The 12,931-nt window shown below is 36.7% G+C and overlaps 2 protein-coding genes across 10 annotated transcripts in view; one reads left to right on the top strand and one right to left on the bottom strand.

Annotated features, from left to right (window-relative positions):
- dnc (phosphodiesterase dunce) overlaps positions 1-12,931 on the bottom strand; it is a 331,146-nt gene that overhangs the window by 239,905 nt on the left and 78,310 nt on the right. For 6 of the 8 annotated variants that reach the window (XM_067358185.1, XM_067358186.1, XM_067358187.1 and 3 more), the window contains one exon: positions 11,035-11,259. The exons of the other annotated variants lie outside the window; for them this stretch is intronic. In XM_067358185.1, the coding sequence (XP_067214286.1) occupies positions 11,035-11,259 (225 nt within the window). The remainder of the gene's footprint in view (positions 1-11,034; positions 11,260-12,931) is intronic. 8 annotated transcript variants of the gene reach the window in all.
- On the top strand, positions 3,739-11,040 carry LOC105678741 (uncharacterized). 2 transcript variants are annotated; one of them, XM_067358178.1, is made up of 5 exons: positions 3,739-4,002; positions 4,305-6,560; positions 6,727-6,798; positions 7,010-8,998; positions 9,220-11,040. In XM_067358178.1, exons 2-5 carry the CDS (start codon positions 4,371-4,373, stop codon positions 10,264-10,266), a joined length of 5,298 nt encoding a protein of 1,765 aa, XP_067214279.1. In that variant the 5' UTR covers positions 3,739-4,002; positions 4,305-4,370; the 3' UTR covers positions 10,267-11,040. The 2 variants fall into 2 exon arrangements, with proteins under 2 accessions (XP_067214279.1, XP_067214280.1); XM_067358179.1 differs by lacking the exon at positions 3,739-4,002 and having other exon boundaries at positions 4,078-6,560.

Below are 12,931 nucleotides of genomic sequence, written 5' to 3'. Positions count from 1 at the left end.
TGCAAACGAATAAAGCACAAAAAAACACTAAAAAGTAATCGAAATTTTGACGCCGATTTAATTAAGCAACTGAATAAGTTCGCGAGGACGGAAACGTGAAAAAGTGTCGCCGGTGGTTTCATCATTAAGAAAACTGTGCGCCGACTTCGGGGAATGGAAAACTCGTTAAGAAGTTGAAAAAAAGAAGTCGACTCTCGTCGCAATCGACAGTATTCTGGTTAAGACAGAATTATTTGAATAATCGGATCGTACTCCTTTGTATCTCGCGTCACGATGCCGGAAACGAGACGAGAGAGTCTAGCGCTTCCGGGAGAAATTCAACCGTATTCAAACGACCGAAAGAATTTCCAGCTCTCGCGAACTGGAATATCTCCATATATTCACTGTACTCGTCGTAGACGTACGTACGTATATAAAGTATATAAGAAATTCACGCATTTTCTCTTTCCTTAGCTGCAAACTCCGCAGTGAAACCGATTTTTCCCATGCGGAAATATATACTATCTCAAAGTCGTAGGTCGGTGATTGCAAAAATTGCCAATTCTAACTTTTAATATCAAGTTTGTGGTTAGTAAACTTTACGCAAAATATATTTTGTTTGAGATATCGATTGTGAGCAGAGTTTTATTATATATTTGACCTCTCGGAATTTATTTTGCCTCTCAGAGTCTATTTGACTTTTCGTTATATATTTGATCTCTCAGAATCATTAGATACTTAAAAATTTTTCTCCAAATATTTCAACTTGTAAATTAACTCGGGAAATTACTGCGTTTTCGCCCAACTTTATTGAATAAAAGATGTATCGACATATCTCAAATAAAAATAAAGATTTATATACACCTGACAGTTTTGTGTATTTTAAGTTAGTCGCAAGAACTTTCTTTTTTCCGATTTTGTAGAACGGCAATATATATTTCTGATACGTAACTCTCCGGGGAAATCAAAAAGGTTATCAAACTTGAAAGGATATAAAATCGATTAAGAATTTACGTTGGCCGCATGACGATCATACATTCTGTTATAAAATTGTTATCCAAGGAAAGAAAAAGTGCATACAAATAATGCGCAACAAAAAATATAAAATTTAAGAATCTCGCGGATATATCAAATCCATTCACATGCTTCATAAATGCACATGTTTGGACATTTCAAATAATTTGCAATTTAAAGATCTGAATTAATTATATCCTTCATATGCATTCTATAATAATTCGCAAATATTTGAGGTAAATATGAAATTTGATATAAAATTGGATTTTTAAATATTTCATAATATTTTAAATAAAGAAAATAAGTGTTATAATAAGATCATCAAGAATAACTCTGTGATTAATTATGAAATTTATTATTAAATTTCCATTCAAACTTTTGATACATGTATGATATTTGTACGAATATATGTTTTTCATAATTAATATTTCATTCAAAATAAATATGCTCATCAAACTGCTGCGCAAAATGTTTTAATTAAAGCATTTTAAATTCAAGTCAAACTTATGACTAAATCCACCATTTCTAAAACTTAATTTGCTGAATTATTGTAAGTCATCGGTGCTTCGTGCGGCTTCGTGGCGAGTTATAATTCGAAAGTATATTCTCTAGATATTCACGCAATTCAGTGAAGTTTCCGCGAGCATTTAATGTAATTTATGAAGTTCCTCCGGCGCTAAGCGTGCTAGACGACGATTAATCGCAAAAACCTTTCTTTAGATTGAAAAAGCACAGTCCCCAAAGTTTGAAATCAATTGGAACTTTCTGTTAATCAGACAAAATTACATTGGCCGATGTCTCCCGGGGAAGTCTTTCTGAGGTCAAAAGTCCCATCGGGAACTTCCACGAGTAAATGCAAACTTCATTTCTTTTTTCACCTGTGATTTCGAGTGCACATTAAATTTTGATTTTCCACTCTAGCGCAGGATAAACTCGACACGCCGATACTATTGATTTTGCGAGAGAACAGGACAGAGAAAGAGAGAGCGGAAGAGAGTGCGTCAGAGAAAGTTGAGGGTAGGTGAGGTCAACCCTTTATTCAGGTAGGTTTTCGCCTGATAGATGGAGCCTGGGATATATAGTGGTCTTTTCCGGATTTATTCAGAGGGTTATCTTTGAGTACTGTCCTGCCACTTTCGTAACGACATAGCAATCGATATGTACTTTTAGCTAAAAGGTTGATATATCGTTCAAAGCTTTTATGAGGATAAGTCATTTCTAGCGTTGAATAAAGATCGATGCTATTCAATATTTTAAATTTTTTATTGTAGAATTCTTGGACATTGAATTTTTGTATCGTCATGTTAAAATAAACTGGTACGCTGATCATTAATAAAAATATCGAGTCACCCATAAAATTAATAAAAACATCAATCATCCTAATTACCATAGCAATTTTATATTGCTATTTTCATCTAAATATAATTATTTTTCATTATTCGTGTTCTTTGTTGCATATTAGATGCCATTATATGCAAACTGCACATTTTAATTAAGTTCAAATCTAATTATTTATAACAATTATGTAATATTATTATTAAAGAAAGGGCAATTTACATTTTTAATTCATTTCTATAATGTACCTCTATTGTAAATAAACGTTATTAAAAACTGAATCACTTAATCAATATCTGAAAATATTTATTAAATCGTTAACATAATTATTTAAAAAATTCATCTAATTATTAACATAATTATTTAAAAGATATTAACACAGAAAATTCTAAAAATTCAGCGAGAATTTATAATGTGTGTATCTCATTTATATATTATAATATATCTCTTTATGTAAAAAATATAGTTTTATCTTGATAATTCATCTATCGCTGAATGAATGAATTGAATTATAAGAGAATAAAATTTTAATATATATATAATTTCTCCAATTCATAAATTATTTCAGTCGCGTTTTATCTTGAAAGGTTTCATGCTCAGACAAACTATCTTCAAAAACTTCATTAAGTATGAAAGTTATAATACGCACACACACACATATATATATATATATATATATATATATATATATATACTTCTAAAACTAAGATATTAAAATATACATTATACCTTTCACTACATTTTCAAAAAGTCTAATAAAGAGATACAAAATTTCAATGCAAATGTTATTACTCTTTAGAAAATTATATTAAATTCTTTAATATACGTGAATAACTTATTCACGATGGTTTATTTTAACCAGATGTTCACGCGCCAAATTCTAAGTAAATTGCGCAGAACGTTTCGATGAAAGAATTTCTATAACGACTCCTTACTGTGATGCCTTGTGCGAATAAAGACACCCGAGGTTGACGCATATAAGATCATTATGCAAAAATAGTTCACTGAATGCCGCACTGCATGCTTTTCGATGCATTTCAACGCCAAAATTCTCATTCAACAGCGTTCTGCACCTCTGTCGTGATTCGTGCCATTTGATATTGTTTTATTGCTATCAATTTGTAATAATAGTATGCAATAAAACTAACACTTAACAAAATCAAAATTTCCTACCTAAAAATTTATCTTTGCAACAACAAAAAATCAACAAGAAAATATTTCTCTGAAACGTAAATAAATTTTTGTTCCGCAATTTCGCAAAAAATGTGACAAAGTGCGAATTGCGCAAATCTTATTTTAATGAAGACGTTAATGAAATCAAGGAATCTTCGGTGAAATCTTATCCGGTGTCTCGATGGCCTGTGATGGTCAATGGACATGCAGATAAGTTCATATCGAGTTCGGTGATTTATGACAGAGGGATATCGAAAGCTGTAATCGCATGCTATGACAAATCTCATGAATGATTTGCGGCAATCTGCCGACAGAATCTGTTCGGCGTTGGAGCCTGTCCAAAATTGATGGTGCGTTCTCGACGAAAATGTAATGCGTGCGTCCGCGCAACGAACGACGACGAGTGCTAGGCGTATCTCGTATATCAAGCCGAGAGACATGATTTAACGATTACGAAGATAATGTATGTGTACGACGACGCAAGAGCGAGTAATTGGCCAGGTAAGCGCGTTAGAATTCGCGCACTAAATCCGTTAGCATGATTTAATGATTGTATTTTTAACACAATTTCCAAATAAACGGAACGCAAATGCAAAAATTATTCGACAATTATTTCGTGTAAAGCCGTTAACCATAAAATAGAATTTTTAACAAAATGACTCAAACTATACAGATTAATAATGTAAATATTTTATATATCGTAAACATAAATTTTTTTAGTTATAGCTAATTATTATTGTTATTGTTATTAATTTTATATCATATAAAATAATACATATATTAACCTACATTATAATCGACAGATTAAATCCCCTGCATTTGAATTTCAAGAATTCAGTTAAATCCTAGACGATCAAAAGACGAACTGTATGGAGAGCAAGGAAAATTCTGTCAAAGAAAATCAATCAGAGTGTGCTATCAACCAAAAAAATGCAACAGAAATTGAACGTTCCTTTGTTGTTGAATCAAAGATTTCTGCGGTTGAATCTACTTCAGAAGAAAAAAAATTCACGAAGAATTCTTTTCGAAAAGAAACGGCGAAAGAGAGTAATGGAATATTAAAGGAGACCGCGTCTGAATCCCATTTTAGAAGAGTCAATGACACCAAGAAAGTGGATAATTCAGATCGGGAACGTGAAAAAGACACGGTGGCGAAAATAACCATCGTCGATCAACTTGACAAGTCGCATTTGCGAGACGAACTTTTATCCGATGAATTCAAACGCGAGATTAAAAATCCGAAAAGAATTGACGACGCAGCGATGACCGGCGGACGTCGGCATCAGCGTCCTTTCCATGATATAATTGGTAAACGGGAGCAACGCAGAGAGGAATTGGAAAAGATGGAGGGAAATTTACGACAACGACTGGACATGCTCGAATGTTCAATGCCGGCGGTGATGGTGTGGAACATCTGGCGGATGTCACAGGGCACGCCCGTCTGCAGAATGAAGCGCATCCTGGAGAAACAACTTAAGGATACAAAAGAACTCGCTTGCCGCAGCACACCAAGCCGACATTACGATTGCCGGGTGCGAGAAGTCGAGGCCGAAAGAAAACTGGCATTAAAAAAGGTGGAGGAAGCGCGGACTCTTTGGTCGGAGAAGCTCGCAAGACTCGAGGAGAGAAAAAAGAAGCTCGAGGAAGCCAGGAAGATTCAAGAAGAGCAGAAAAATGCGATAGAACGATTGAACGAGGAAGTCAAGGCGCTGCGGGAATCGCTGGAGAAGTCGGAAATGGACGGCGAATTTTGCGAACACGGCGAGTGCGGCGACACACGTTGCAAGCGACGGCGAATCGGCAAAGTGTCAAGCGTGACATCCGTGAATTCCGGAGATATCCGGTGCCTTGAAAAGTTACAGCGACTGGCGGAGGAGGAGATGATTATGAAGCGCGACATCATCGAACTAGAACGGCGCGAGGAAGCTTACATGCGGACGCTTCAGCAGGCCGACGAGCTTTGGTCGAAGATGGAGGGCGACACGGTGAGCGTGACGAACGCGTTACAGGAACAATTGGACATGAAAACCGCGGCGAATCAGCAACTGGCGGAGCGCGTGTGTGAGCTAGAGGACGCGCTGGAGAAGTGCCGAACGAGGCTGGCCGCGTGTGCGGCGGAACTCGAAAAGTTCACGAGTGTCGAGAGAGTCGCGGCCACTGTAGGTCGCGACGACGACGTCGCGGAAGTGACAGATAAGGAGGTCGCGGTGCGAGCCAAAGTTTTGCATCGACCGATCGGCCGGGTGGATGACGTAGCTACAGTGAAGGACAAGGAAGTTCTCGCGCGAGTCGAAGTCGCGGACAAGAAAACATGGGCGAAGGCCGAATCCGCGGACGTGGGGATGTTGGCACGGATCGACTCGATCGACGCCGACGCAGAGGTGGCTTTCGTCGGTGATGATAAATACGTCTCGGTTAAACCCGACCTGGTTGATCTCGCCGTTGATCGCTCGGTGGATCTCGCACGAATCGAGGACGCGGAAAGCGCAGTTGAACCGGAAGATTTTGCTTACAAGCAGCAGCAATTCAAAGAAGTTCGGGAATACTTGGCCAAGTTAGGCTCGTTAGAGGAACTCTATAAAGACGACGGCGAACCGTGCCCGCCTGATTTCATATGCAACGATGTAGTATCTTCGCCTATCGGTATAACGGACGAAGAACTGAGTATGTTGGGCGTGGAACTTGCAGCACCGACGAAGGAACCGGAAAAGTTAATTGCGAGTGAGGACGACCGAGACGAACAATTTCGAAAGAAATTAACGAGTGACGTTGATGACATCGGGGTGAAAGAAAAAGAGGCGAATGAAATTCTAGCCATCGAAACCGAAAAGAAAGTTGTAGAGAAAGCAGAAAAAGCAATTATTGAAGTCGAGGATGCACCCGTTAAAGAAATTGTGACGATACGAGAGAAAACTACGGACGATAGATCAGTAACAATGCTGAATGACGTTAGCGCGTTGGAAGTAAAAAAGATCGAAGCTGACCGAGACATCGTAATACAACGGAACACAATTCTGTCGTGGGTTAATACAATCGATGCAATTCGCACGAAAGCAGCGGTACGCAATCTATAGTCAAAATTAAAAAACGTTGCAATCAAATAAATTCACAAAAATTGCTAATAAAGTAAAATATTAACTAATATTAATATTAATACAATATTATAATAAATACAATATTTTTTTCTTAATATTAATATAAATAAAATCTCTATTCTATATTTAGAAACATCCTAACTGTCACGCAGCTAAAAAAGATGCTGATATCTTAGCCGAACAAGTTGGCGCGTATATCGGGGTAAGAGACGTAATATTTTAATTCATTATTCATAAATAATAATTGTAATAATAATAATATAAATAAATATTGTACATGTATAAAGAATTTCAATATTTATCACTAGACAATTAATTGTTAAAAAAATTTGCGAAAAATTAAGGGACATTTTTAACTTGATTATAATCTTCAAATTAAAAAATATTATCATAATTTTAATTGTAATCCACAGATAAAACCTAAAAAGGTAGAAGAGGAAGATGTAACAATAATCACAGAAGAAGATAAGCAAAAGAAAGCAATTGAAAAAAACGAAATAACAGTGACGAATAAAATCGAAACAGAAAACAAACGTGATAATGAAAAAATTGGGTTTTTGCCGGAAGCACGAACAGAATTACCAAAAAATAACACCATTACAAAGATACAAATAGAGCCAATAATATTGTCAAAAATAAGTGCAGAAACAACGGAAGCGGACACTAAGCGAAGGGAAAAGGCAAACGCTGAAGAGGAAATAATTATTAAAACTAAGTTACAAAACGAATCAATATCATTTCCTAAAGAAACAACTTCGGCGGAAAAAGAAGCTTTAATGAAACCAGTAGCTGAATTAGAATCACTGCCTGATCTTCCGAAAGAGGAAATATCAGCTAGCGTGGAACCCCCTACGGCAACTCCAATAGAAGATTCTTTTCAATCTCTTACAATTCCCGTCGAAAAAGATTTGAAAGACGACACGGTCCTGTTGAGCGAACCTATACCGAATAAAATAGGAATCGAAAGAATAGAAGCTGAGAAAGAAACAGAAGTCAATGAAATCGTAGAGATTACAAAAGAAAATGAAACATCTCGAGTTGAAGAAGTAGTAAGAGAAAACGTAATCGGAACTTTTATAGATAAAAAATTAACGGTGGAAAGAGTGGTGAGTGATAAAATAATGAATTCTATAGACAAAGAAAAACCATCGGTTATTCAAAACGCAGAAAGAATAGAAGATGAAATAATATCTGTGCACGTAGAAAAAATTAAAGAAAAAGTAGAGGATATGCCAAAAATACCAGAGGAAAGAAAAGTAGTAATGAAAAAAATAACAGTGGACGAGGTGTTATCAGCGTCAAAAGAAATAGATGAAAGTAAACTTACAAAAGACGCGGTGGAAAAGTTGAAAGAAGCCTCACAACTTGATCAGATTAGAATGACAGACGTAGAAGAAACGACACCACACGTGAAAGTCGCAGAAATGAAAGAAATCGCAGAAACTTTGCCTGTGGCAGAAATAAAAGAAATAAAACGAGTTAATGCAAAGGAAGCAACCGTTGACGCAAGAGAAATAAAAGAATATGTACCAGAAACAATTTCACCGCCGGCGCACTTAACAGAAGTAGAAAAATTCGAATCTAGTGAAGTTTCGATCATGGATGTTGAACAAATACCAACTGCAGACGTAACAGACATGGCGAAAGAAAAAGTTCAAATTGAAGAATCTTTGATCGTGGAGACAAAAGAGGAAAAAGTTGAAGTCGAACAACCACCGGTCCTAAATGCAGTAAGAAAAGAAAAAATTGAGAGCGAGGAACCGACACCATTAACAGATATAATATCGGAAAAACCCGAAATCACAGAATCATTACCGACTACGGACATAGAAAAGGAAAAAACAATTAAAGAGAAACCATTATTAATCGCGGATACAATAATAGAAGAAGAAATTAAGATAAAAGAGCCACCAACAATCGCGGAAGCAGTAACAGAAGAAAGAATTGAAATGATTGAAACAATAACAGAACCATCGCTAATAATAACAAAAAAAACAGAAATCGAAGTGACAGAACCCGTGCTAGAAATAGAAAAAGAAAAACATGAAAAAATTATAGAAATACCGGAAAAAATTACACCGCCTATCGAAATACGCAAAGAAAGAAAAGAGGAAGAAGAAATACCACGAATAGAGAAAGAAAACATGTTAGAGGAAGTTGCGCTGCTGTCCGTAGAATTGATGGTAGAAGACAAAAAGGAAGAAACGCCGATGATAGTAATAGAGAAAAAGCCAGAAATCGAAGTAGAAGAAAGAATTCCAATCATTGAAATAAAATCGGCCGAAGAAGAGATGTCAACGATACCAATTGATTTTCGATTAGCGGCACAGCCGTACTTCGTTATAGCAAAGATCGAAGAAAGAGAACTATTGCAAATTATACCTGCGATAAAACCGCTTCGTGTAAGTTGTTCGATTAGTAAAAGTTATATACATTGCAATTAAATTTTTTTAAACAATATAATTAATATATAACATATATAAGATATTCTAACATTACTCACAAATACCTATATGTGACATTCGGTGACATTCTATTGTCATACATATATATATATATGTATATACATATATATATATTAGCACCGAATGATCAACATTTTGAATGTTTCTTTCACTTGCAGCGACCACCAGTCGGAACCGCAAAGCCGACCGAGGCTACGCGAACCGACGTCGTTCAAACTGAGATCGTGCAATCCGAAATCGTGCAAACCGAGATCGCGCCAGCTGAGGTCGCCCAAACCAAATTCGTGCAAATAACCGCGCAAACGATTTCAACTAGCGAAGCGCCTCGCACGCCGCCGATACAAATTCTTAGCGAATATTTAAAACCAGCCGAGCTAAAAGCGTCGAGCACCGAATTCGCCGGCGACCATCCTGAAATAACCGGCCGAAAAATGCTCTGGCGCAAACGCTTAAAGGACCAATCGACCGTCACGACCGCCAGCATCGAGGCACAGACGGATAAAACGAGCCACGTTAGCCACGACCGAGTTGTAAGGGATGAAAGAGAACGCGCGAGAGTGCCCACGGATGAACTTTTACGATCTATAAAGATTGCCGCCGCCGGGCTAACGCGCCCGGACATAAAGCGCGAGATTAGGACGATTAATTATGGCGGGCGGTCCGAGGAAAAAGAGACCTGCAACTGTTGCTTGTGCGGCGAAATCCCGTCCTCATCGTCGACAAGACCGAGATTAGAAGTTCCGCCGCAGATTGATGTGAAAATTGCAACGCCTCCGGCGACGGCTGCGTGCAAGTGTGTATTTCCTCTCTCTAAAATCGATCGTTCGATATGGCACGACAAATTGTGTCCCGATTGCAAAACGAAAATCCAGGACAAGATGTCGCGTGAGAAGCATCACATCGGGAAAATCATTAAAAAGATGTCACGCGATCCGGAAAGCTGCGGCTGCGCGTCATTGATTGACAAATCGTGTCGTGCAGTTTCCCGAAAAAAAGCGATCGAGAAGAAAGATCAGAGTTGTTTAGCCAAAATACGTAAGCGAAAGACGAACATTGAGCAGAAGAAAACAGATGATTTGCAATCCATTTTAGCGGATTCCAAAAAATCGGACATAGAGCCGTTATCTTCGAGTTGTATTTGCTTCAAATTAGACAAAACTGGCGTGGAGCCGATTAGAAAAGGAAATTGTTATTGTGCAGATTAAGTACACGTTATTATTTTTGTCAATTCATTATGTAACACGTGTAATTCGTGCAGTAAAAAAGTTCCAGCTAGTATCTTAATAATTTAATATGCATTGCTATAATAATTTTCTCTATATAAATTATAGAATAATTTTATACATATAAATTATTTAAAAAATCACAATTAGAATAAGCTATAAAAATTTATGGGACATTATGATAATGATAAAAAAAGAAAAAGATTGGGAGAGTGGTTAGTAGCGAAATCATGAATAAAATATGAAAAATGCTTCGTAGAATTTAATCGGAATTTGCGAATGGTGAATTCTCATATTAGATTTCTGATCGAGATAGCGCGAATGAAGGTTTAAGGAAGGATAAAAAATGAAAGAAAGAAAATCGTACGTGCTTCTCGATAATGATTCTTGCGATGCTAACATGTGCGAGTAATTCCATTAAATAAGCAGGTTTTTACCGTTTCCTATTATATAATAATATAATAAGAATATAATAGACTCAAAGTGTAAGTAATTAACTCGCAAAACGAATCTTTTTTTTAATCTCTGTATAATTTAAAAGATTCTTGCGCACAATTAAGTCAATACAATTTTACACACAGAGTCAAAATGTTTTTTTCCGGCTTTTCGAAATTTGATTCTCTGCTGTACGTATTTTTTTCAATAATCGGTTTTTGTCACAAATAAAAAGTATAAAAGTTCAAAGCGCGACATTTTTACTGTCAGCGCGCGGCGCTCGTTCATCTCAATGTGGTAAATCGGAACACTCACCGTACGTTGGCCAAGGTGTGTCTGCGGGATCGCAGATTGTGGTAGCCACGCAGCTCGCCGATGCTACCCTGCTCAGCCTGCATCCTCGCCTGTGCCGTCGCGGCGGCACTGGCGATCACGTGGTGCTGGTGTCCACCGGGAGCACCGGCCGTCGTAATACTCCTGCGAGAACGCCAGCCCGTCCTGCTACCACTCGGCGTGGGCGATTTCTTAGGTTGGTAAGGTCTGGAAACGGCGTTGGAATCGTAGGAATTGCTATACCAGCGTGTTTACCGTATTTAAGCGACGAGGTACATATATTTATACACGATCCAATTACTTGAAAATATCTTCAATTATCGCATCTCTCAAAAAAAACAAAAAAAAAAAAACAAAAAAACGTGAAGTCTAGATTAATTACATTCTTAGAAAATTGCTCTTTCATCAGAACATCTTAAGCGCCTGAGAATACATTCGACGATCTGTTGCTGCGTTGAAGAAATCGCGCCCCTATATTATTCTAACCCTATTTTTTTTTAGTGGCTTCCTTCTTTCATTTCCTCATCCTTTTGCTCTGTTTTCATAAAACTTAAGTATACTGAAAGATTTATAAGACTTCTAGTAATGAACCTCTGATTAATTTCACGAGGAGGAAGTGATCCTAAATTGAGCAAAGAATCTAACCTTAAAATACAATTCGATAGATGTATGATGTAAGATGACATATTTCATGTGTAAGAAAAAGATTTATATAATACTCACTTATTATTATACCACTAATAGTAAAATAGAATTGGAGTTTAACGATTTTATAAAATGGCGTCCCGCCATCTGTCAGATGTCACAAGTCACATTAAAGCACTTCAATTTATAATACCGTATTACAAAATTAATGTAGAAATGGTAAGGGTCAAAACCTTACCGACGCTCTCTCCAGACGATTTCTAAATTAATTACGACGATTAATTACTCCGGGTCATCGTATCAAGCCACGTACCCAAGAGTTATCCGGATCAATATCGTGTGTTATAAATCTGAGACTACAGTTTAATCCTTATCTATCCCATTCACCTCGCAAAACAATAGCATGCTAAATGAGCTCTTAAAACGCCAACGATTTTAATATTATTGCTTTAATTAGAACTGTCAAGCAGCACGTTATAATAATAGTGTGACGTAATATTCGCTATCAGAAGATGCCTCGTGCCTGGTAAAATGACGAATATAAGTGACACCTTTCAAGAAGGGAGAGAAGAGAACTTTCGAGAGATTACCAAGCAAAGTGATTGGATAAATATGTATTATTTATTTATGTTTTTTATTTTATTTATTTATGTTTGTCGCTTTGTGTAATAAAACACGAAGAAAACTAAAAAGAATAGAGAACAAGGAAAAATAGATTAAACCGCAAAATTCCAAGGCAGCGCGTAACAATAAACTTTCAAAAAAAAATCAAAAAAAGATGAGTACAGTCGATCCATCCGCGCTGAAAATCGCTTCTCACATGCAATTCTCCGCGTGGATAGATCAAAAATGATTCGAAAAACACTGATACAGAAGCATATACATGAAGTAGACGTGAAACAAATGACCTATTGACAGAAACAAAGAGTAGCTCGTAAATGCTGACGTATCGCGCAACGATGGTTACTGCAAACCGGATGTCAGCCGCAGTAATTTATCAATTTACAAGGTTTATTGTAAATTAAGCACTACGGAGCAAAAAATGAAATTGGCAAATTTTGATGTGGATAATTCGATAAAAGTAAAAAATATCTTTGTAATTATATTTCTTACGATCATAAAAATTTGTAAAAATTGAAGAAAATAAATTTCGCATATCTGTATGCGATAGAAACATAAAACAAAGCCAAGCATACAAAATAAATGTATAAAGAAATGTTTTTAATAGCTTCAA

This window comes from Linepithema humile, chromosome 6, assembly GCF_040581485.1.
Source record: "Linepithema humile isolate Giens D197 chromosome 6, Lhum_UNIL_v1.0, whole genome shotgun sequence".
NCBI classification, from domain to species: Eukaryota; Metazoa; Arthropoda; class Insecta; order Hymenoptera; family Formicidae; genus Linepithema; species Linepithema humile.
Note: the sequence above shows the minus strand (reverse complement) of the source record. Positions and strands in the feature narration are given on the sequence as shown.